This window comes from Pogoniulus pusillus, chromosome 8 (assembly GCF_015220805.1).
Source record: "Pogoniulus pusillus isolate bPogPus1 chromosome 8, bPogPus1.pri, whole genome shotgun sequence".
Taxonomy (NCBI): Eukaryota; Metazoa; Chordata; class Aves; order Piciformes; family Lybiidae; genus Pogoniulus; species Pogoniulus pusillus.
The window spans coordinates 30,377,872-30,403,826 of record NC_087271.1 but is presented as its reverse complement, the minus strand read 5'-3'; the positions used below and the strand labels follow the sequence as shown (position 1 = coordinate 30,403,826).

The 25,955-nt window shown below is 40.9% G+C and overlaps 2 protein-coding genes across 11 annotated transcripts; one reads left to right on the top strand and one right to left on the bottom strand.

Annotated features, from left to right (window-relative positions):
* Positions 1-305: 305 nt before the first annotated feature.
* On the bottom strand, positions 306-21,631 carry SPATA1 (spermatogenesis associated 1). Of its 10 annotated transcripts, none has more exons than XM_064147903.1 (15): positions 21,485-21,631; positions 19,607-19,736; positions 18,603-18,709; positions 14,418-14,562; positions 11,002-11,055; positions 10,573-10,903; positions 10,216-10,464; positions 8,397-8,523; positions 8,198-8,258; positions 7,338-7,455; positions 6,408-6,533; positions 4,248-4,438; positions 2,582-2,740; positions 1,794-1,892; positions 306-975 (listed from the first exon to the last, which is right to left on the bottom strand). In XM_064147903.1, the coding sequence occupies exons 2-15, from the start codon at positions 19,640-19,642 to the stop codon at positions 820-822; spliced, it is 1,959 nt and encodes a 652-aa protein (XP_064003973.1). In that variant the 5' UTR covers positions 19,643-19,736; positions 21,485-21,631; the 3' UTR covers positions 306-819. The 10 variants fall into 10 exon arrangements, with proteins under 10 accessions (XP_064003973.1, XP_064003972.1, XP_064003975.1 ...); XM_064147902.1 differs by having other exon boundaries at positions 21,530-21,631; XM_064147905.1 differs by having other exon boundaries at positions 306-948; positions 21,530-21,631.
* Positions 21,632-21,774: 143 nt separating this feature from the next.
* On the top strand, positions 21,775-25,933 carry GNG5 (G protein subunit gamma 5). Its single transcript, XM_064147900.1, has 3 exons — positions 21,775-21,948; positions 22,899-23,054; positions 25,206-25,933. Exons 1-2 carry the CDS (start codon positions 21,868-21,870, stop codon positions 23,022-23,024), a joined length of 207 nt encoding a protein of 68 aa, XP_064003970.1. The 5' UTR covers positions 21,775-21,867; the 3' UTR covers positions 23,025-23,054; positions 25,206-25,933.
* The last annotated feature ends 22 nt before the right edge of the window (positions 25,934-25,955 follow it).

Below are 25,955 nucleotides of genomic sequence, written 5' to 3'. Positions count from 1 at the left end.
ATACAGTGTTGTCAGCTTTTAAGTGCCATTAATTCCTAACACGTTATTGTTCTGCTTTGATGTAGTAACATCTGGTACTGCAAAGAGGCAAACAGCAGAGCTAGGAAAAAACTAGTTTCAAGAAGTTTCTGATTGCTCTTTTGGAGAATTGTTATGTAAGCACATGCATGAGCTTTTTAAGAGTTGGATGAAGGTTACTACTACAGTTTCTCCAAGACAAAGCTTGCCTCTTAACTCTAGAAAAAGGATATTGTCCATTTGGCTTTCCTAATAAGAGAGGGAACAAAACCAGATGACATCTGAGATTTTGTTTGCTTCCTAATAATATTGTCATAATACATTGGTAATGTGTAGATAGGCATACTCATAATGACAAAAGTATGCTTCAGAAGATAGCTAAATAAAGGATTACTAATCCTGTAGTTCTACAGAAGAGCTGTTTTAATTCTTTTTAAAATTAATGTGTGTCTGAACCCAACAACATAAGGCTACAGAGGATAGTTTTATTTGCCTAGTAGGTGTTTTGTCAATGAAAGAACATCAGGATACCAATGTGATGTTATGCAATTCATCGGTTTGCACTTCAAAAATAGCTTGGTTTTGCTTTAGACACATAATTAGGTTAAATTTTAAGTAGCTGACTAATCTCACAGTGAGATGATATAAAAAAGAAGTGAGCTGCAGTACCTTAGCAGCCTAGTATATAAATTCCACAACATTTATGTAGTCAATGGCTTTTTACAAGATAACATTAAGACCATACAAACAAACGTTCTGAAATGCTGAGCTTCTGTATGCATTATAGAGCTAGTGTAGACTTTACAGTGTTAAAGTTGTGTCATCTTCAATTCCTGCTTTTCTGGATTGGAGAATTAAAGCTGAATGAATCTTCTTCTGTGTCAGTTCTGCTCTCAGTGCTCGTAAATCAGATGCTGCCTGCTTTCTCATCTGCAGAAGAACCAGTAATTTAAGCAACTGCAATTTAAGAAGGTTTGTGGAGTTAACACATATGGATTTATATAGCTAAGACTGACTTTTATACAGGATGGCTGAACACAGGATACACGTTTCATCACCAAAATGTTACATGCCTAATTAGTCTAGTTCTTGCACTACTTTGTTTCGTACTTAGCATTTGCTTTTTCAAGCACCAACTGTGAAAGTCATTGTTCTTTTCGCTCCTGATCATACGATGGACAAAGCAGAACAAGTTCACCCATTCTAGATTATTCAGTAAACAGGGGCATGGGCAATCTCTATGACATAAAGAACTCCTGTTTCAAGCATTCAGAGCTGAAAAACTGTCCACTGTAATGGCCTATGCCATTATCTTCCTTCTAGAGGAGGCCACAGGCAGCACTGGTAGGGAATAAAGCAGATAAAGAGGACTGACATCTCCTTAGACAGGTGTTATCCTTTTTTTCCTCTCTTTATACCATTTCTTTATCTTAGCTGTGGTCTCCTACTGACCAGTGCCCCACCAAGTATGTGTCTTCAATTATCTTTTGAGTGTAATGGGAATATTACAAGATTGTGAAATTTAGCTTATATAATATCTTGAAAATCTATGTTGCTTGAATGCCACACATTCAAAATCATCTAATAACCTTGTGGTTCTGGAGTAGTTTGGCTCAAATGATAAAGTTACAACACCACCCAACACCATAACACCAACAGCATAAACCAAGAACTCTCAAATATTTACATGATCTCATGGATCTCATGTTTGGGAAGATTTAGGGGGTGTGTATACATAATAACGTTTTTAGTATTTTGATTATAAGGCAGATTACCTTAATTTCTATTATGAGTTTCATTTTAGTATCATCCAGCTTCATCCTCAGTTGATCAAGTTCATGCTGCACTGTAGTAATTCGGATGACTGTGTAATTCTATAGAAACAAGGACAACACTTTAAATGCAGTGTTGGTGCATCTCTGCATTCACTAACTGGGTGTTACTTCACCACTCAGAAATAACACTCCTAAACTCTGACTCCCTTGCTTTCTCCCAGTCTTTAAAGTGTGTTGGCGCTGTCTCTGATCTGTAAGTGTGCTCTCCAAGGGAGGGCAGCTCCCGCCTGCTGCTAGCCCTTCAGCTGGGTGCAGAGGTTTTTCCTCTCTCTATTGCTTTGGGAAGGTAAGATCCTTATCAGAGCTCCTGAGTAACAGCACAGCGTCTTGCAACTCTCCTTTATGGCTATTCCCCATTTACAATAAAAAGGCATATTTCAAATAGTTTTTTTTCCTCTTACAGGCTTAACATCAATATCTCACACTTACTGGTGAGTTTGCTGCACAGATGCGATGCTCAGTGTAGATAAACTCCTGGTTACACAGCATGTTATTTCAGCAGTAGCTGGAGGTGGGCCTATTTTTGAATAAACCTCTACAACCAAAATTCATGTTTTCAAATTGTAGGTTCTGCTGTTCAGCTTGTGTAAGTTAGTCAGGAACCCTCAGGGGTAGGTGTGTACACAGCAATCTCTTGATGTTCCAAGCCTTTACAAATGCTATTACAAGTGCCAGCTGATGCAAATGATGCATTAAAGTTGCCCATGCAAAGAGTCTGTAAGTGGTACCTGTAGCCTCTCATCTCTGAGACCCTGCTGTAAGCCTCTCCCTGCCCAGGTGTGTAGCTGCCTGCATACAAGGGTCCAAGTCCCAGGTCTGACACCACACAGCTGTGTAGGTAACCCTGGCCAGACCACTGAGAAAGCACTGAAAGGTACACAGTCATGCTGGAAAGAAAAAGCAGACAGGACTGTCAGACTAGTTAGGGGGCTACTGTGGAATCACCCTGTTGATGAGTCACCGGTGAGGCCAAAGCTGGTGGAAGTGAGGAAACCGGCAACAGCAGGATCTATTTCCCAGAGCCTGACTCTTCCCACCTGATTGATGCCTGCATGATGCCTGTCTGGCCAGCACATAATCTTACTAGGGGTGGAGAGCATACTTGTGCATCCTGATAGCTCATTAAATTCTGGCTATCTTCTGTGTGTGCTAGCCAATAACTAACTGCTGCATGCTTTTAACGTAAGGCCTTTTTGTGCCTAGCTACAGACACCTAAAGCCCCCCACTATGCTCTCCCACTCAATGAGCAATAACATCGGGGTGTAGCTAGTAAGGTAATACCAACCCTCTTCATCTTTTTATATTGGAGATATTTCTATTAAAATAGTTCAAATAATACACATTGATATATAGAATCATAGAATCAACCAGATTGGAAGAGACCTCCAAGATCATCCAGTCCAACCTAGCACCCAGCCCTATCCAATCAGCTAGACCACAGCACTAAGTGCCTCATCCAGTCTTTTTTTGAACACCTCCAGGGACAACAACTCCACCACCTCCCTGGGCAGCCCATTCCAATGCCAATCACTCTCTCTGTGAAGAACTTCCTCCTAACATCCAGCCTAGACCTCTCCTGGCACAGCTTGAGACTGTCTCCTTATTCTGTTGCTGGTTGCCTGGGAGAAGAGACCGACCTGCACCTGGCCACAGCCTCCCTTCAGGTAGTTGTAGACAGCAATGAGGTCACCCCTGAGCCTCCTCTTCTCCAGGCTAAACACCCCCAGCTCCCTCAGCCTCTCCTCATAGGGCTTGTGTTCCAGGCCCCTCACCAGCTTAGATTGTGAATACACACTCCCACCTTTCAGATAGACGCAAGGGACATGATTTATTTTTCCTACTCTAGCTCCAGATTTGACAACAGATTTGCTTCCGTTAATGTGTTTAGAAATTAGCAGGTACAACACTTGGGAAGGGTGTTTCCCATTTTCCTTTTATCTTCTTTTAATTCCTCTCTGAACTTCCCATGATTTGAGACCAATACTGTAACACAAGACTCAGAGTTGCATAACAGTTCAAGTGCAGCCACTCCAGAAGCCTCAGACACATTGCTTATCCTCCAAACTAGAATTCATTCATTCTGTACATGAAACTTGGGATGATAAGAACAATACAGAACCAAACAATTCATTAAACATGACGGACAAAAAGGATTTTGTTACAAGAAGCTATTGTACAAACAGACTGAATCAAATGCTCACATTCAAAACGCTTCAGTCTTTTTGAGGAGAATGAGCTGTAGGAATTGTATACCTCATCACTGAGGGACATTCAGCAGCTGAAGCTAGTTTAGAAGTCATTGGTTGGCGATGAATTTGTTACATTGTGTTTTATGCAAAAAACCCAACCCAACCAGGCTGTGTAAAAAGAGATTAAAGAATACAAGCAAATACCTTGGAGTCTGTCATATTGTTTGGCCGGTTTCTACTACCTCTGGCTTCTAACTGCTTGAGTAATTTCTGGTGGTAAAGCTCTACCTCTTGTTGCAGTTTGCTTAAAGCACCCTCCAGTGAAACCGTAGCTTTCTTAGTTTCAAAGTACTTCTTCTTCCATTCCTCACGAACTACACAGGAAAACACCAACACTGTTTGGGCTCATTTACCTTATCATAAGATCTGTTAAAGACAGTTAACAACCAACTGATCTCACAAGACTCAGCTGGCCAAGGCGCACATTAAAATCACAAAATCACAGTATTAACCAGATTGGAAAAGACCTTTGAGATCATGGAATCCAACCTATCACCTAACACCTTCTAATTAACTAAACCATGGCACTAAGTGCCTCATCCAGTTTCCAGAGAGACTGGAAATACAAAATATGCCACATGAAATACAGCAGTGTGATTCTTTATAAAAAGCAGTTAGTGAAAAATCTTCATTCAAATGACATTCACTATAAATGCCACTGATTTTTTACAACAGAAGACTCTTATCTGGCCACCAAGATATAACACAAGGTCCAAACCCAAAAATCCACATTCAGTTTGGCTGTTCTGCAGGTTTCAGCAGTTCAGTAAGTGCTCCAGACTAGTGATGAGTGGTATGTCCACCACAGTCTGACATCCCTGGCTTTAGTGTAGCAGAGTATTTAGCGCTGTAGGCTTATGCAAAATTTGAGCTCCACAGGAGCAGAGATTTTGAATGGTTTAGTTTTGTATAGAAGTCCCAAAACTGCAGGAAATGCTTTATACTTAACTATGATTCCCCTCCTATGTTGTTAACATGCTATCAACAGCTGGCACATAAACCTCCTTGTATCTGGTGTGACAGTCTTGTGACTACATATGCCCACGGGCCTGCAAAGGGAGTTAAATGATTCCTTCTTTCAAGATATATTTTAGGAATTAAAGAACCTGCTTCTCAGAAGCTTACCAAAATGAACACAGCTGTGGAGGACATGGTATGTAACTGAGTGACTGCCAGCATTACAGTCCCAGGAGGATATTAAATTCTGGATCTCTTATCCCACAGAAAAGGCTCTTCCTTTCCTGCCTTGTGAAGAAACATGCTTGCAAATTCACTTACTTATGAAACTCTACAGGTCTAATAAAAACAATTCAAACACAGAGACACTGCTTAAAGAACCTGTCAAAGCTGTTTGAATCCTGTGAAACAACCTTTATTCTACTTAACTGGACAACATAATGTAAGACAATGCAGGACCTGTTTAGGCCTTATCTCAGCAGGGTAAATTAGCTTGCCTCACAGCTCCATGCTGCTACAAAATCTTTGCTTCAAGTACCGAGTACCCAAGATCTTTTTCTTCTGTCTTAAATGAACTTCACCATGCTGCAGACTGCAGTGTAGCCATGCCCTTAGAGAATAACTGGAAAAATTGGCTTGTCTTATCCTTTTGAAAGAGCTACAAATACTAGTTGAGACATCTAGTGATCTAGCTGTATTTAAGTACAAAGAGAATGCTCTTGAAACACCAAAGTGATGAAACCTCATCACTGTATAACTGGAATGTGACCTGGGGAGGACAGTTTAAGTACAAACTTGAAAATAATTTTACAAAGAAAAAACTGGGTGCAATTTCAGTGAGGTTTTACCTTGCTAAATAACAAGGTTTGTACATAAGCCAGTCACAATGGGCTTGTAACTTTCATTCCATAAGCTGAATTAGATAGGATGAAAAAAAAGTACTATGCTGGCAATTTAAGTAGAAGCTCTATCAACACAGTAAAACCTCTACATGCACCAGCTGGAGGCAGGTTTAGAATATGTCTGCTGTCCAGGGCATCAAATCACAAAGCAACCTTCAGTAGCTCTCCAGGCACTGTGTATGGAGTGGTTTATAAAACCCAGGATATTTTTAGGGTTATAACACTGCCACAAAAATAACCCCCCAAAAAGTTAATAGAAACATTTCGACCTTAAATCTTTCCAACATGCTGCTACATGCTGTATACAGAAGAGCTTCTTGGAGCTAATGGTTAGCAAACTGATCTCTCTGTCACTTAAGCTCACTGGCAAGAAGACAAACATTTTCATGTTACTTTCAGTGTCATTTTTCTATCATTCCAAATTATAAAATAATTAAAAGTGTACCTTGGTATCTCCTCAGCTTACTTTGTTCCAGTATTGCTTTAGCTTTTTTCATCAGTTCCTTTCTGGTTTTCTCCATGTGCCTTCTGTCTTTCTTCATTTGTTGCAACTGTTCTGCCATCTTGCTTTCTAAAGGTATTATAATTACATTTAGCAAACATCTGGATACTGTAAGTAGGAAGTACAGTCAAGATTCTGTAACGCATTCATCAGCAGTCATGCCAACAGCTCCAAACAGCTCTGTTAGAGCAGGCAATAAGAATTATTTTATTTCAATAAACTACCTGCAAGATTTCAAAATGGCTGATGCAGTAGAAAAAAAGCAAGAAATCCAACATGCACCCAGACATTTATACACACACAAACAAGTAAACACCCTTTCAATGCCAGGCAATGTACCACTAAAACAATATACTCAAGATATATAATTATATACATATACACACATATGCCTTGCATATATTGCAAAATCCTGCTGCATGAAGCCAAAAAAGCCTCCAAAAGACTGTTTTCTGTTCAAAATATTTGGTGATACAAACCACACTATGTTTTATAATCCACAGTATGTTTTGCCTGATCACAGACAGGACAGTATCTCAGATGTTCACTAGTCGATCACTTCGCTTCTTACTGTCCTCCTGCAGCACAGTGGAGGATCCTTAGCAATACTACTAACGGTTTTCTTGAGGCAGCAGTATTTAATCCACTCTCTGTCCTTTTCTCCTTCTATCCCCAAGTCCATGAGCTAAGCTTTCTATCACAGGGAGCCCACCGTGCTCTATGACCAGCCCATCAAATTACAAATGCCCAGAACTCTCCAATTAAAATCTGCAACAATACTGTATGTACAAATTCTTCCTTCTGTCTTCATCAACTATTCAGTCTTAATTAAATGTTTACTTCCCTGCAATTCATTTAGAATCATATACTCACTTGCTGCCTGCATTGCAGGACCTTGAGCTGAATTTAGAGAAAATGCTGGAAAAGGTGGACTAGGAGGCAAAATAGATTCTTTGGGGTGTGTAAGATGGTTTTGCTTCCTTTCACCTGCCTAGAGAGTCAAAAGACACAACTGTAAGTACATAACTCATACTCTTGAATAATTACATTAGCTATATGCCCTGAAAGGGGCCTGAGTGAATAGGAGGGCTGAATTTGAATTCTGCATACACACTTTTTGATTCTGTCACCAATACATATTATTATTAAATTAGAAACAACTGAACCTCTCAAATAAATTCACAACACTGAACATACACACACACACACACACACACACACACACTGCAGAGAACATACAGACAATGTCATACAAAAATGTATATTTCTGTTAACTGTTCTTATCCATGTCCAAAACCCTACAAGCTACTGAAACTCCCATGCAAGACCAAGAATAATGTGCCTTAAAACTGCCATCTTGGCCTGAGAGAAGACAAATCTATGCCATAGGAAAGATGAAATTATTAAAATGACATGGCTAAAACAAATAAAATGTTCCTATCAAAACCAGTAATTAAAAATTAGATAACATTGATAAAGATGGAGATCGTTACCCTATAGGTAGTTCCTGTTAAACTACAACCAGAGATGTACTTGTGGTTATTTCATTGTTTAGAGATATCATGGGATTTTCATTAGCAAGTCTACTAAGTAGCAGTGCATTCATTAACTTTTCTCAATTACCCCCACTTGAGTATTTCGTATTTCTAAGGAGGTACCTATCCTATAAAATTACTCTGATTCTAGATTTATTGCTCAAGATTACTAAGAATATGTTACCTTGAAAAACACACCTGCTTATCCCATTTTTCACCAGGATCAGCTATAGACTTTTTCATTCTGTATTGCTGCAAGCTAAAGATAAAACCGAAGAAGCAAGTGAAAATTCATGTAATTGATTTTCCCTCCATTTTCTTTCAGTTATTCAAAGTCTGTAAAACAAGTTCCCAGCTATGAATTAATGTTATTTTAGCAGAATCATTATTTACTAACCTTGGCTTTTTGTGTGCATGTTCTGTGGCTTGGTCTTCCACTATTGTAAGAATTCTGGCATCCTGTATTGTGCTTCCTCTTACTTTGGTATCATTTTGGTGGTCATTCTTTTCTGTATTTGTTAGGTCTGTGACAGGATAGGGACGATCAAAATATATTGATTACACTGACAAAACTCAAGCCATTTTGACTGCCAATGTCTGGACTTTCCAACTTCAATTGAAAATTCAGTGAATCAATCCAATTAAAACATGTTAGCACTGGGACCACTCAGTGGAGAAGGAACTGACTAGATGATCCCACTCAAAGAGCGACGGTCAGCAGCCCAATGTCTAGGTGGAGACAAGTGCTGGGTGGTGGTCCTCAAGGCTCATTAATGGGACCATCACTGTTAAACATTTTTGTCAGCAATGTGGACAGTGGGATTCATAGAAACACAGAATGGCTTGAGTTGAAAGCAACCTTAAAGCCAATCTAGCTCCAACTCTAGTGGGAGGCAGAACACTTCGACCAGGCTAGTCAAAGCCTCATCCAGCCTGGTCTTACACACTTCCAGGGATGTGGCATCCACAGCTTCTCTAGGCAACTCATTCCAGTTTCTTACCATCCTCATAGTAAAGAACTTCCTAATGTCCAAGCCAAATGTAGCCAGCTCTAGTTTAAAACCATTGCTCCTTGTCCTACCATTCCCTTATACACAGCCCCTCTCCAGCTTTCCTGTATGCCCTCTTCAGGTACTAGAAGGCTATTGTAAGGGCTCCCTGGATGTTTCATTTCTTCAGGCTGAACAGACCCAACTTCCTCAGCCTGTCCTCAGAAGTGTTTCATCCCTCTGGTAGTCTTTGTTGTCTTTTCTAATACACTCTGTAGTCACATCTCAAAGACTACAACATCCAAATTTTTGTTTTCTTACTCCAAGTACTGGGTATTTTCTTAACTGAAATGTGTAAGGTGTGCAAACCTATGAAGAATTGAACATTGCCTCGTTTATTAATTACTTGTTTAAAATTTCAGTAGAATAAAGGTCACCATTTTTACATTAACTGTAGAATTCTGCTAAAATATTAAGAACTGTCTTCCAAAAATATTTCCTCAAAACCAATTTATGTTATAATGCCATGAAGCTCATATAGCAGTAGTCATTCAAATCCAATTTAAATGTGTCACTCCCTTCTTGGCAATCACTACAATTTTAGGAATACTAAGAACATTATATAACCATTCAAGGACTTAGGAAATGGTAGTTAATAGATCTCTCCCTAACATTTCCTATTTTGGCAGAGAACTCTTATCTAGTTAAAGTGTGCTTTAAACTCCTCCACACTCCTGTACTTTTTTCACTCTAGTCTGCTCCAAGAGTTCTCTCACATCTCTCTTTTAAGAATGCCTCTGCTCAATAGCATATATGGGAAGGAGGAGAGGAAATGATTTCTCTTCAGCAGTAAAGTACCCATGGGTAAGATGACAATGAAAGCTGAAGTGAATAAATGTTTTCCCTGATACACTGACAAGATTTGTTTCATTTAAAGCTGATGTTGAATTATGGGATCACTCTCTTCCAATCCTTACAGCAGCTGCTCAGAAAGTTTTTAATGTATCGACTATAGTAGTTTTTTCCTCTGTCAGTACACAGTGATAAAGGACTCAATGAAAGTAAAACCAGAGCTCCTTGAAAGACATTACAATTACATGAAAAGTTAGAATATTGTTCTGATAGCAATATTCCAACTCATGCTATAGCTATAGATTTCTTACAACTCAGCTTTACCAACTTCTAAAAGATGTGCCTTGGCAAAAAGATGACCATGAGCGGTTGTACCCTTTCGATATGTAATGTGATTTTCATGTGTATGGTTATTCTGGCCCTGTTCATCACTCTGGTTGACATGAAGAGTGAGATGATTTCCTCTGGTTTTGTCATTCCACTTAGGAGTGCTAGGCCCTTCTTGATCCTGGCTGAGATGATTTTGCTGAGAAGTCTGTAATACTGTGCCACTCTCTCCAGACTCCCAATGAGCAGGATTTGAATGACTTGGCGTGAGGGGAGATCCACTGCATCTATTTTCATCTGCATAATGTATGATATTAGAAAACAGAAATATAATTTCATTGTAGATGTTAACCATGATATTTATTCTCCTCCATCATCCTCGTTCACTGCATTGGTTAAACTCACCTTTTTCTCTAGATTTGATGTGTTTTTCTTGAACAATGTTGCTATAGTCTTGCCTATGTTTTGTGTGCAAAACTGGGAGAGATTCTTTCTCACCCTGGTCCATAGGATTGTGCACTTTCTGATTTTCTGGCTGATGACTGCTGTGTATGCTTTCTAAAAATTGCTTGCTTTTGGGGGGCTTTTGTTGAAGAAGACTGAATAATCTTGATCCATGACCAAATCTATTATCTTCTGCATTAAAGTATTGTCTTTGTTGAGTCACTGATGATAATGGATAAACATCTTCAAAGTACTCCACTTCAGGTAATAAATATAATTCAGGATAAAGAGCCTAAAACATGCAACATATTCATCAGACAGGACAAAAGATGAAATGTGCAATGCAAAAAGTTTCTGAAACTGGTACCTTAAAAGCTGATTGATACATACATAAGGAGGAGCAAATGACTTCAGTTCCAGTTCTGTTTCTTGCTTTGCTTTCACCTGGGAAGATGAAGAATAGAAGTGTAACCAATAAAATACTTTCTTATCAGTAATGTTGCATATTACTGAATTTCTGTACTACCTCACCATCTTTAGCTAGTACATTCTGTTATAACCAGCACTACCTTCTGTAGCGGTCTCATGAGGAAAAAGGAATGCAGACTGCCATTCTGTTTTCTGACAAGGTAATGAAATTTATGTTTCCTGTCTTTCAGAATCATTGTCAGAGCCATAAGAACATGTGGATGCACTGAATATGCCTTTTTTTTTTTAATCCTTTGCACATTCTCTTATGGTTCAAAGGACATGGTCCAATGCTCACAGCAGATGAAATTGTCTTCAACTTTACTAAAAGGGGGACGAGACTGGTTAAGAGGTCTGGAAAACACAACCGATGAGGAGCGGCTGAGGGAACTGGGGTTGTTAGTCTGGAGAAAAGGAGGCTGAGAGCCTTATTGCCCTCTACAGCTACCTAAAAAGAGGTTGTACTGAGGCTGGAGCTGGTCTCTTCTCCTGTCATTTCTAATGACAGGACAAGAGGAAATGGCTTCAAGTTGCACCAGGGGAGGTTTAGGTTGGATGTTCGGAGGAAGTTCTTTACTGAGCAGGTGGTCAGACACTGGAACAGGCTGCCCAGGGAGGTGGTGGAGTCATCATCCCTGGAGGCATTTAAAAGGAAGAGTGGATGTGGTGCTTGAGGCTATGGTCTAGTGGCTAAGGATGCTGGGATGAAGGTTGGACTGGATGATCCTGGTGGTCCTTTCCAACCATAGTGATTCATAGTGATTAGATGTTGTGCTGAGGGATTTGGTTTGGTCAAGAACTTGTCAGAGTCAAACTAATGATTGGACTCGATGAGCTTGAAGGTCTTTTCCAATCTAAGAAATTCTGTGGTTCTGTGATTCTATAAAAATTCCTTTAAGATGAATCTGAATTGAAATACTGAGTCTCATACAATTTGCTTTATTTGCCTGATACAGTAATGCAAAATGTTTATACTGTGATGGTTTGGGTGTTACCTGCCTTCCCCCCCCCCCACACACATACTTAAGTAAATCACCCAGACTAGACTCAGCCACTCTGGAAATTGAAGAAAGAAGCTATATTTACAGCTTAGTACAATATACAAGCAGATATTTACAATATATACAGATATATACAGAAATATACAAGTTAAAAGTAATACAGAAACACAACAGCCCTCCCAGAAACCAGAGTCCCCAGAAGGGGCTCCCAACCACCCTTCCACCTTCTCCCCACCCATCTACCTTACCCCAGACTTTGCCTTATGTTCAAGGTGAGTTTGGAGAGTCAGCCAGGAGGGTTAGGAAGCAGAAGGATTAGTCACACAGATGGCAGGTTACAGAGAGAAGTTCATGCAGCCCCAGAGCCTAGAGACTCCCTTATGTATGTTTGTGCTCTCGTTCTTATACATCTCAGCAAGTCTTTGAGTGAAGTAGGCATCACCATTGTTTCCTTTTCACAGCCTATAATCTAATTCCTCTCACCAAAATATGCCAGCTAGCTTCAAACTAGCACACATATGCATAAATAGATATAAAATATTTTGCTTTTCCATATATTCTTGTATTTATATCTTGTCATTATATGCTCCAACAGAAAATAAAATTAAAAGAATCAAATTTAAGCTGAGTTAAATAATTAAACTGAACTAAAACCAGGGCCAAGTTAAATTCTCAGTAATGGCCAGGCAGTGGCATTGACTGACTGCTAGAGACACAGGCCATATGCAAGGAAAGGAAGAGCAAAAGAACACAATTTTGGTTGGTTTGGTTGGGCTTTTTTTCATTTAATGGCCTTTACTTGCAAGCAGGGTATAGTTCTTAACCCTGCTTACATGGTTACTGTTTTGAAACAGAACAACAGGGGAAGAAAAAAAATCCCACTCGACAAATATTTGTTCATGGAGATGTAATTCAATGAGGTTACCATGACCTTAAAGTACAAACAAACCAGTTAGTTGGTTTATTGCTCTACACTTGGTTATAAAGTTACACAGCATCAGCAACAGCAAACACCCCAAATTAAAATTCTATCTTTAATCTTCACTTGTATCTACTAATACTTCTAATTCTTTATTCATGCAAATGTTTTGTTCATTCCCTGGCATTCTAAAGGAAGCTTGGAAACATCTCTGTTTATCTCAGAACTATCAAAAGAGGAGAAGATACCATCTTACTTTTTACCACACAGTTAAAAAGATCTGAATTCTTTGAAGACATCTGCACATTTTCAGACTGACAGTGTGCTATAGTCTTTTTCTTCATGTTTTTCTACCTAGTTTTTGCATATTACTTAGTATTCATTCTAGCCTTCTGTGTAATTCAACTACAAAAGAGATAAAGAACTGCACCAAATACCCAGCTTGTAATTGATTTCCAAATCTGTCAGAAACAGATGAAATGAGAGGTGAAAGAAGCAGTCCATGCTTTTGTACATGACTTAAGCCTTTGTGTGATAGAAGAACAAACATTTAGTTGACCTGATTTTCAAGAGTATTTAATCTTTAGCTATAGTTTCTAAGATACACAGAAAAACAATTGAAGGCACTGTTATGAATCAGAGAAGTAGAGTTTTTGATTATATTCATCTCAGGCTGTATCACTGGAATAATTAATGGAACAGAAATGTACATCCAGTGAAATTTTCATGCACAGACTAATGTTTTAGTTAGGTCATAGCAGGAACCATTGAGCAACTCTGACTAACTCAGCTTCCACTGCAAATTCTTCAACTGACAGAATCATAGAATCAACCAGGTTGGAAGAGACCTCCAAGATCATCCAGTCCAACCTATCACCCAGCCCTATCCAGTCAGCTAGACCATGGCACTAAGTGCCTCATCTAGTCTTTGCCTGAACACCTCCGGAGACGGTGACTCCACCACCTCCCTGGGCAGCCCATTCCAATGGCAAACCACTCTGTCAAGAACTTCCTCCTAACATCCAGCCTATACCTCCCCCAGCACAATTTGAGACTGTCCCCCATATTCCCAGCCATGTACTAATAATAATTACCTTAGGGATATAGATTTTTTCTTTCTGTTTTAAATGCAACCAGCTTTGTCATACTTAATCCACTGACTTATCAAAACAAGTGACTCTTCATTGGAAAGCTACTAACTACATCTGATGCTTTAAAGGATGTTTTCAACATACCTGTCCAGCTGTGCCTTTGTATATGGCACAAGATCTTGTACTTCAGCATGTTCAAAAACAAATGCTAACAGTGTTCCTAAAGTCACCACTGTTTCCCTGTGATATTATCTATTATCTGCATGACCAAAATGTATGATTTACATGATAAAGCAGAATAGTACTGAAGAGAAACCCAAAACTTACCACTGCTAGTTTTTTCCCAACACATTTTAAAAACTTGAATTTATCTGCAACTGTAACTCCACCCAGGTACTCTCCAAGCTTCTCCCGCAGCACTCTTAACGTAATGTGAGGAGACACCCTAGAATGTTGGTATTTGTTAATACATCTGTAAGATGAAATAATGATGGCTAGTTAGTAAGAGGGGGAAGATAATGCTATATACATGCTGGCTTGCGTGGGCAGAATGACCAAAAATGGAAACTATGTCATAGAATCATAGAATCAACCAGGTTGGAAGAGACCTCCAAGATCATCCAGTCCAACCCAGCACCCAGCCCTATCCAGTCAACCAGACCATGGCACTAAGTGCATCACCCAGGCTTTTCTTGAACACCTCCAGGGACAACAACTCCACCACCTCCCTGGGCAGCCCATTCCAATGGTAAATCAATCCAGCCTAGACCTCCCCTGGCACAACCTCAGACTGTGTCCCCTTGTTCTATTGCTGGTTGCCTGGGAGAAGAGGCCACCTCCCACCTGGCTGCAATGCCCCTTCAGGTAGTTGTAGACAGCAGTGAGGTCACCCCTGAGCCTCCTCTTCTCCAGGCTAAACAACCCCAGCTCCCTCAGCCTCTCCTGACAGGATTTGTGTTCCAGGCCTCTCACCAGCTTCGTTGCCCTTCTCTGGACACGTTCCAGCACCTCAACGTCTCTCTTGAATTGAGGGGCCCAGAACTGGACACAGCACTCAAGGTGTGGCCTGACCAGTGCTGAGCACAGGGGAAGAATAACCTCCCTTGTCCTACTGGCCACACTGCTCCTGATACAGATTGTCTGTAAGCCAGACAATGCTGGTGTGTTAGAATCAGAACACCGTAACACTTTATGGTAGACTGGACTGTATTACAAGGACTATCATAAAATTAACTAGCAATAATCCTATTTTAGAAACCTCAAACCGAGGGAGAATATGGAAGTAGCTGAAATTTGAAAATGACTCCTTGAGAATGTTCTTGTTCATCTGCAGATGAATAACAAAGACATTTGAAACTAGAGTAATGTATTCCTATACAGGTGACCGAGTTTCATGGGGTCAGCCCAGGCCTGTAGAATATATCCCTTTAAGAAGTGAGGGATAGAGGAGATGTCATTACTGTCCTCTTTAATTAGCAGGCACATTCCTTGGATTTTGTCTTATCCAACACAAATTTACAGTTGGGTGCACGCGTGTATACATGCAAATGTGTTTTAAATCAAAACCAAATGCTGCAATGTGAACACTTCCAACATAGTTTGAGGATGAAAGCGCTGATGCAAATATTGAAATGCATCACTTAATGCACTACTGGAAGCCATACAAATATTAATGAGCTCAGTATAAAAATCACCCTAGAATAAATAGCACCTCCTCAGAACAAAATCAAAATCAAATGTGCAAGAGACACATAAAAGTTCTGCAGCACAACACAGGCAATTCTGGTTGCTTCCATGATGTCATGTCAAATAAATCAAAGAGCAGATTTGGGCCTGAGATTGTTAATCATGCATGCTGATTGTTGATACACTACCTTGCAGGATTCTGGCCCAGGCAGCTATCACTCTTCAAGCAATAGATAGACATAGAATGACATCCATGCCACTCTCAGTCATCAGTATAGACAAGAACATGCTATCCTTTCAGGTTGGACAAGTCTTCAACGTTAACCTTTCAGGGTTTGTTCACGCTTTCAAACAGCCCTACATGGATTCCTTTCACACCCCAAGTGTGTAAACACACCCTCAGTTTCATCTCGTACACAAATGACTTCAGTGGACTACAATGCTTCTTTTGCATTATTTCAAACACTCTGGACTTAGAGGACCCTCTTGAGATCATAAATCTGTCTTGAAGCACAGACATGTAGCAGACATGGACACATCTAGGCTGTGCTTCTTGGTCCCTGTACATTTAGCTCCTGTTTATTTGTTCTCCAACCATGTTTTGCCTGTGCTTACAACAGACATTAATCCTAATGCTATTTATTTAAAATATATAGAGATATATGTGAAAGATGGATACATAATTCAATACACATCCTTCTGAGGTCTTGTGTGAGAACAGAGATGATCTACTCTTGAAACATCTCTCACTCCATTTCTTCAAGTTGATGCCTCAAAGAAGACATGCCCTTTGAACAGTCTTTGGAAATCAAATAAATGCAAGCTCTTTCAGAGGCAATTCTAACATTGCACATCCCTAACTGATAATGTCCATCCAAATCAGCAAGGCAATCTAAATCTAAGGCATTTATGAACATCAGGGAAAACAGAGAATGGTGATCTAACCTCTGGAGATCATCTAGTTCAACCCCCCGCTAATGTAAGTTTGCCTAGTAAGAGTTACACAGGACTGCATCCAGACACTTAAGTAACTACAATGTATGTAGGAGACAGCAAAAAAAATACCTAGAATGAGATATAGGGCACAAATTTATCTGAAAATTATTTGCCAGTGCAGCTGCCAGGAACATATAATATATTTTCACTTGCTGCCACAAGCTAGCAGAAGACTAATCACATCCAAGTCATTTGCTTCAGGGCTTTCCTTTAAAAGAAATGCAAACAAGGGTTCATTGCAACCATCTCATTTAGAAATAGCAAATGTATGGCTCCTGTGGTGAGGAATGAGGAATATATAAAAGATCACAGAGGCTGAGAAATTGTGTGTTCGTAGCAACAAGAACTCAGAGCCACAGACAATTATGCACTTAATATTTTCCTCTAATTTAATGATTAATAGAAGCAGCCTCTACTTAGACCTTTTGTGAAGCTGACTTGGACAGTACTAGGGTTGCCGAGCTGAGTAGACAGTGCTATAAACAACATCCAAACAGCATCAGTACAAGCAAGGTTGCTGCTCCATCCTCCCAATTATAATAAAAGAAGGGTTTAAAAACTTTTTTTTCTGGGTTTTTTAGAGACTGTTATACACTGTACAGGTGCCAGTTATTGCTAATGCACTACAGCACTGCCTAGTACCTATAGACTAATTAATGAGCAATTATTTAAGACTCATAAGCAACAAATACTCAGAGGTATATAATCTCACTGAAATCAGTGAGAATCCTAATTTAAATTTATGCCTCAGAACTGACCCTTAGTGAAACAAATTTACACCAGAGAACAGCGAGTAGTGACAGATGCCCAATCCCATTAAATGGTTTGAAGTTACCACTCCAGCAGTGCATTTTGCACTCTTGGTGGTTACTCCAAGGGCAAACAAAATGGATACATGTGCTTATTTCTTCTGGGTTTAAGCAGCCTTTCAACAAAAGCAGCTTTGAGAATTAATACATTCTGCTCTACATCTGACTGTGATCAGTCTTTTCAGCTACACAGTATATTGTCTTAAGCAAGCAACACAATCCTAAATTTAAATTACTTAAACTCCATATTCTTTGCAGTTTAATTTAAATCATCAAGTTTTGCACAGGAGCAGACAAGGCTCATGTAAAAGCTCTGGTTTAATGCACATCTTTACATCATATGATTTTTTTACAACTTCTTACCATGCTAGATACACATGGGATTTGTGAGTAAAATATTTAGGACTACAGAACAAACTTTGAAAGCTGGGAAATACTAAAACTGCAAATCTTTTTTTCACGTTTGGGCCTAGGACTGGGAACCAGGGTATCCTCACTAAGTACTCAGAACAGCTACCCAAGAGTGCACATAGCACATGGTGTTGTGGGCCACCTTTTGGAAATACTACTGAAGAGGAAAGATATGCTGATGGTTGTAGTGCTTCCCCTAGAGAAACATGGCTTGAGCTCTTTTTGCAGATCATCATCATATGCCTGTTCCTGGGAACTGAGAGGCTATCCCATCTTCATCAAGTCTTGAAGCTGTCACATTGTTGAGAACGTTTTGATGATTAGGCTCAAGCAGACAAAAAGAATACAAGACTGTGTTTTAACTAACTAAATTGTTCCTCAGAAATACTAGTCTGGAAGTGCATTTCAATGTTCTGTATTAAGAGCTGCAATGGAGCTAAGACTGGTACAGCCCAAACAAACAGAACACTAGTCACAGGCACTGCCTACCCTCCAGAAATTACTAGAGAACAAGTCTCTTCTGACAGATGTAACTGTGCTCTTTAGGGCAACAGCTGGACTAAATAACTAAAGGACCTACTATGTAGACAAAGCCTGAGACAATACTCACCTTATAAATCCAGCTGAGATGAATTTGCTAGCAAGAGCTATAGGAACTGTATTCAGCTTGAAGTTCCACACTTCTTCTGGGACATAAAACACATGAAGCTCCACCAACTAAATAAAGAACAGATGATCATAACTGTAGCTATAGCATAACCCTCTTCCTTTACACTTTGACTTTGAATTCCTGAAGGCAGGAGTGATTTCTTTGATGTTTGCAAATACAAGAGTGAGGCTTTATCTGACAGTGCTGACTAGATAGTAAGAATAGTGATGAGCAGAGCAATTTGTGATTCAATACCAGCTGACAGCATCAAAATAAGTCACATTATAACAAGCTCAACAATGGAGAAAAGAGAGACTATGCTACTGCTGTATGTCACTGTGACAGCAATGGACAGAGCTTAGAGAAACAGCTGATACACTGGAGTATGTCATGGTAACCAGAACACCTTCAGCCGAAACTCTACCTTTATTCATCTCATAAAAAATGCAAAGCCCTGAAAGCTTGCTCCCAACAGCACCACAATTTGACCTTGCCAACAATAAATAAATAAATAGATAGATAAATAAATAAACAAACACATTTCACTGTGATTATTAATATTAGCTAGGAATGCTGTTGGTAATGTCTGGAGGAAAAAAACAAACAAACAAACAAAAAAGTAAGCCTGCTCTGAGCACAGTACACTGAAATTGTGTTCAAAGCTGTGGTAGCTGTGGGACTTTTAATGTCTAGTCTTGACATTTTTAGTGACAATCAGATGGTATTAACAAGGACCATACACTTCCCTATAACTAGAAGCCATGCAAATAAGCTATATTAAGTATTTCTGCAATTGTTGAGTTACTCAGCATAAACTAGAAAATAATGGGTTTTATACATACTATGTTAAAGGCACTTTCCTCCCCCTCCATCTCAGGCCTCATAAGAAATGATGCAGTATTGTTTATTTTACTCTTTTATTTATGAAAACTGAAAAATCTTTATGAAGAAGTAGAAAATCTCACCTGTGATGTTCGAGGTCTCATGTGACTGAATGACATATTAGCCTCTGCACTTGATCAGAGTGAATGCCAGGTTGGCTTTCTAATTTTCTTCTTGATGGAAATATTCTTTAAGAACAAATGTCGTGATAAGCTGTTACAAGAGGAGTTAATCCATTAATATGCTTTATTTTCATTTACTGTTCTCCTTTCCTCTTATGAAAATGGAGAAGTTGTTTCTGTGCAGAAAGCTTCCAGCTAACAGCAAAGACATTCAGCCACACCTTCTACACAAGTTATCACCTAAGTAACTGGGGGAATTGCCAAATCAGAGTCTGGCAGCTCTGAGAGATCTGCCCTGGAGAATTTCCTCTTAACTTTTTATCCCCTTTCATAAAAACACTTCAGTCGTGCATAATTACCTGTAGAGTTTTAGTGTTTCCCCGAAGTACAACACAGAGCTACATCCCCACAAAATGTGATTCCTGTGGGGTCTGGGTTTCTCTCTGACAAAAGGCCAGCTGCTGTGAGCTGCAGCCAAGCCGCCTGAAGGGCACATTGTGCTGGCCAAACGGCGTTTGAAGGAAATCTAACTGTGCCAGGCAACCGTGTCAGAAAAATCCTTTCATAAGCTATAAACCGTGGTTCTCTGCTAACCTTGTCACAACATTGCCCACTGCTCTTTTCCAGCACTTTGAGATGTTATAAATCACACAGTATCACACAGTATCACAATATCACCAAGATTGGAAGAGATCTCACAGATCATCAAGTCCAACCCTCCACCACAGAGCTCAAGGCTTGAGCCAGCAGTGTGCCCAGGTGGCCAAGAGAGCCAGTGGCATCCTGGCCTGCATCAGGAATGGTGTGGTCAGCAGGAGCAGGGAGGCCATTCTGCCCCTGTACTCTGCACTGGTTAGACCACACCTTGAGTACTGTGTTCAGTTCTGGGCCCCCCAGTTTAAAAGGGACGCTGAGATGCTTGAGTGTGTCCAGAGAAGGGCGACGAGGCTGGTGAGAGGCCTTGAGCACAGCCCTACGAGGAGAGGCTGAGGGAGCTGGGATTGTTTAGCCTGGAGGAGGCTCAGGGGTGAACTTATTGCTGTCTACAACTACCTGAGGGGTGGTTGTGGCCAGGAGGAGGTTGCTCTCTTCTCTCAGGTGGCCAGCACCACCTGGGTTTCAGCCTGTTGAACACCCTCACTATTCTCCTGATCATCTTATCAGCTCTCCCTTGTGCCTGTTCTACTTTTAATTCACCTTCCCTGGAGTTCAAGTGACCAGACATTCCAGACGACCTACCAGGTCTCACTCGGGCTGTGTGCAAGCATTAATATTTCCTCACACCAGTGGGAAGCACCTACTTGCAAGTGCTTGTGTCTTTAGTTGCCTCTTCACAATTTCCTTTGCAACCAGCTCTCACAGATGACCTAGCATCTCACAATGTTCTCACTTATTCCCAAGCAAAGACACAGCAGGTTACAGCAGAGATTCTCCCCTGTAGGCCCTTGCATATATGCAAGACGTTGCACTTTGTGTTACAACATAGGACCCCATGCCATTATCCCAGGGTTCGTGGCCACCCCTGGACCCTTTCTGCAAGCAGCCACCTCCTCTAGGCTGTAGCCAAGAGCCAACTATGCTGGCAAGAACAAAGTTAGTAACATGCGTCTCAAAATAAGTTCCAAACTAGTAACTAACCAGATTGTATTGCCAAGACTTAACCACGTTGGTCTTCACTTGTAACCCACTTTATAGATAGCTGGAGGGGGAGGAGTGGAAACCAAAGTGAGTGCTGTTGGGTTGACTAACCTCCTCTAACCACTCTGCTGTCTGTTACCTAGTAGGATCGCTCCTTCTCTTTTGGGTAGGAAGGGACTTCAGAATTAGTCACACACATACCCTCTGCCCCCTACCCCCGCAAGCAGAGCCTCTGTCCAACCCGACCTTGAATGTTTCCAGGTACGAGGCTTCCACCGCCTCTCTGAGCAACCCGTGCAGCGTTTCACCGTCTTTATGCAGCTTCCTGTGTCGGCGTTTGCAAGCGGCTTCCTGCTTCCCGGGCGTACGAAGCCCAAGCACCGGGGAAAGCAGGGCAGCGAGCGGGCAGCGACCGAGCTCCGAGCAGCTGCGGCGCCGCAGCGCCCCCCGCGGCGGCGGCGGCGGCGAGCTGGGTCCCGGCGCTGGGCGCGGCGGCGGCTGCGCAGGCGCCGCAGGGCCGGAGAGTTTGGGAGGCGCTGGAAGTTTGGGCCGGGCGCGCTGCTGTGCTCGCCGTCGCTCCCACCATGTCGGGCTCCTCCAACGTGGCGGCCATGAAGAAGGTAGTGCAGCAGCTGCGCCTGGAGGCCAGCGTGACTCGTGTGAAGGTGAGACGCGGCGCTGGGACGGGACGGGGCGGGTGCGCCGCCATTACACTGCCTCTGGGGCCGCGCCCTGTGCCGTGCCCTGGAGGCGGCCAGGCCAAGGACCAGGCCGGAGCAGCCAGCTCTCACCTGCCCTGCCCTGCCGACCCTTGCTGGCGGCGGCACCTCACTCCCTGGCGTTAGCCCCGAGGCTCCGTCGGGCTTCCCCAGCCGCTGCTGCCGTCTCCAGGGTCCTGGCCCGCCGCAACTTAAGCTTCCTGCTGCCTCTCAGGGACCCCCGGGAGTCGCTTTCCGGGCGAAGCGCTGCCCCATGCAGTGGCCGCAACCTCGCACTCCTTTCATTTACTTACTTTGAAAAGTATTACGCCCCATCGCACTGTGGTGAAAAGGCAAGCTCCGGTCGCGTTTACAACAGGTTGCTTTGGCTCGCCTGGCACTGACAGTATAAAATGGAGACTGTCCTGGAAGGCATCCTAAGTGCCTTTAACTTGTCCCTTTGGCGGGTGAGACTGGGCTCTGTTCGGTTAGAGAAAGTGAGCAAAGGGCTGGTACAGGATACCAGTGAAGATGCTACTTCCTGAAACTCTGATTGTGCTTTTTTTATGAGGCGAGAGTTAAAGCAAGGTTTTTTTTCACTGCTCCGCTTTTAAGTTGTAGAGCTTACCGAGAGCCCCACACGCTATCTCGTCGTGAGGATGGCTTTCCAACATGTTGCTGCTTATCTTTCCCTCTTCAGTCTTCAAAGCTTAACGTGAAGGTTTTCCAAATGAATTCTTAGTCTAACATTGCATAACTCCTTGTCCTTTAAGAAACCACAAATGTACGATGAAACGGTTGCATAAAATGTACATAAGCTGTATTGCAGAGTCATTTAGCAGTATTCTTTATAATGTTGATGTCGTTACGTCCTCACTAAAGAGTGTTAATTCTGATGGCAACTTTTTTATGACTAGGTTTCTCAGGCTGCAGCAGACTTGAAGCAGTTCTGCCTGCAGAATGCACAACATGATCCCCTACTGACAGGAGTATCATCAAGTACAAATCCTTTCAGACCCCAGAAAGTTTGCTCATTTTTGTAATTATGTAAACTACTTCAGTATGTTTTGGTGGTAAGTCCTTTAAATGCTATCCATAAACTGTTCTATCATGAAAAATGCCTGGTTTTAAATAAGATTGTATTGAAAGTAAGAGACATCTGACTTCAGCAACAAGTGTTGGTCTAGATCCCCATTTTGGGCCCCTTCTCTGCTGTTCTGGTTATAGCTCTATGTTGGACACATAAGTATTATGAGTAGCATTTAGCTGTTGCAGAGCTTCCACAAACATCTGTTGCTCCAGCAGAGTAGTAGTGGGGCAGCTACTACTGAGCTGCTATTTGGACTAGCCTAATTCTGTTGTCTTCCCCTGTGCAAGGGAATTATTTCCCTTTTCTCACATAGTATTTACTTGCCTGACAGCATATATGGTGAATCCTGATGGTGGCAGATAAAGAGACTTAAGTTATTAAACTTTTAAAGATCACTTCCAAAGATTAGGTTAGTGGTGGTCTCCAAAAGCATTGTCCCCTATAGGACACACTAAGCCAAAAGAAAAAAAGTATGCAGTACAAGAATTGGCCCATACTCCACTCAAGCTACTACATGGGTAGCAGTTTAAGTAGAAACAACTGAAAACTCATTTGTATTTCCATTCCAAAACTTAGAGGTTCATTAGCACTACTCTTACCACCATGAACAGCACTCATTTGGCATTCCTTGAAAATTCTGTTGATTAGTTTAGACTAACCTACCTAGAAAGGTGAGCTTTAGATCCACAGTCTCACCAACACTGAGTCACAATAATTTGATATTTTGGCCATAGTAAATGCATGTCAATTTCTACTGTGTCCCTCTTCCCCAGCTGTCCTTGACTTGGATCTATTGGGAGTGAGAGCATAAACAGGTTAATTTGAAGCACTTGATATACAGTTAACCAAAGTTCACAATCCTCAGAAATCTTACAGTGAGTCTTAACCTTGAATTCTGGTTTTGTAGCTGACTTACATCACACAAAGAGTGTCGTTTGCTAGATTTGTGTTATTGAGGCAGCTTTATAGAATAGTGACCACAGGCAGACTGAGTTGCTAAAATTTCTTCAGAACTGTTCTCCCATTGGACGCACTGTAGAAAACTTCCAAAAAGCTTATGTATAAACTTTAAACTATGTATAATGTAGTTCAGGCTAGTAAAGACCAGAGTAGTAGAAGCATAGCAGTTGATACTTAACTGTTTAACAAACAAAACCACTTTCCCCATTATTTTGAGCAGTGAATTAGAGCACTATAACTGAAATGTGCTTTAGAGTTGTTTTGGCTTTTAAATTTATTTCTGTTGTGGATTTCATTAACTGTTCTTGTTTAAAAGACACTATTCTTGTCTGACTTGTGTTCACTATTGCAGCTTCAGCTTTAAGCAGTAATTCAAAGAAAAAAATCAGATCTGTAAGCATTGTAGTCTGGTAACCTATAAAAAGCCAAATAAACTGTACTTTCATCAGTGACACGTACAGTTCCTCACTGAGCTCTGCCAAGGTCTGGCAATTCCTGGGTGTGGAAGTCAGGAAGTAACATTTCCTTTGCCTCATACACATACACAGGGCATAGAAGGCTTAATATTGTCTTTCTCAGTTAAAGCTCCTTCCTTCCATCTTCCTCCTTTTGGAACAGAGCACTTCTTTCTGCTGATTTTACAGGCAGATTTCATTAGAACAGCAGTTTTGGTTACACTTCCTATATGGGAAATTAATCTGTCACTGTACCTCTTGCAAGCATTTCCTCAGAATAGTCTATTTGTTAATTGTAATCTGGGTGTTTCCTTAATAACCCAGTGGAGTTCACCCTTGCAGAGGCACCACCACCTCTGTGGAGCAAAGTGTAATTCATGACACAGACTCTCTCTGCCTCTGAAAAGCTAAGTAGATGCCTAGTGGTTCTGTAGGCACCAGGTGCTTGTTCTGCACTTCTGTTTGGGTTCCAAGAGATGCTAAGTTTTAGTGCTTTTTTAACAGCTTAGATAATCTTATTGTGCCCTTGGGGATAGCTTCATGGTTTTAAAAATTCATTTAATGAACTAGTAATTTTATAAAACAGCTGTGTAAAAAGGTATTTCTTTTCTAAATGGCTATCCATGGCATAGTCTGAAGGTACATGTTCTAAGACACAGAAAAGTATCAATGCTAATTAAATGAAGCAACTCTAACTATACTTTGATTTTGTTTTTCAGATCTTTTAGCATCTTTTCCTAGCTGCTGATGTGTGTATGGACAGAGTGCCTCAAGGAGCAGCCTGGATTGAAGTCTGTACAAAAGCTTATCTTTAACGTGCCAAATCTAACTGTAAAATTGCTACTGTTGTCAAGCCTCTTACCATCTACCTCTCCAAAGGAACTGTATGGTAGTTACAATACTTGTTTCATAAGGGAATCAGTTTTATATGCCAAGCAAAAAATAAAAGTGTCTTGATTTAGTCTGGTCCTGAAATTACTGTACCAAGTTGATTAACTTCTGGATTTGCTGACACCCCACCGGTTAACTGCATCACTCTGCAGCAGCTGGAGAGCACATGCAGGAGTCTTGTCTTTAAACATTCCTTGCAAGTTTGCCTGGGGGTTGACAGTTGTACAGAACAAGACTTAGACTTACACTTAGAAGCATATTAGAAATGTAATTCAACTATACAGCTGTCCTGAATCATAGACATCATGAAAAACTTAATTATTATTAAATGAGACAGCTTTACATACTTCCTGTAAGCTTATCTTACAAATTCTTTCCTATGAGTGTTTGCTTCTTTTTGATACAAGAATATCAACTGCTTAGGGTATACATTTCTTCTAAACAGGACATAGAAATACCTAGAGGAGTGAAACATACTGATTTTGTAACTTCTGTAACATGACTATTCTATGTAAATTGTTAAAGAAATAAAATGCTACAGACTTCCTGGATTGCATACAGCCTTCTCAGTGTTCTCT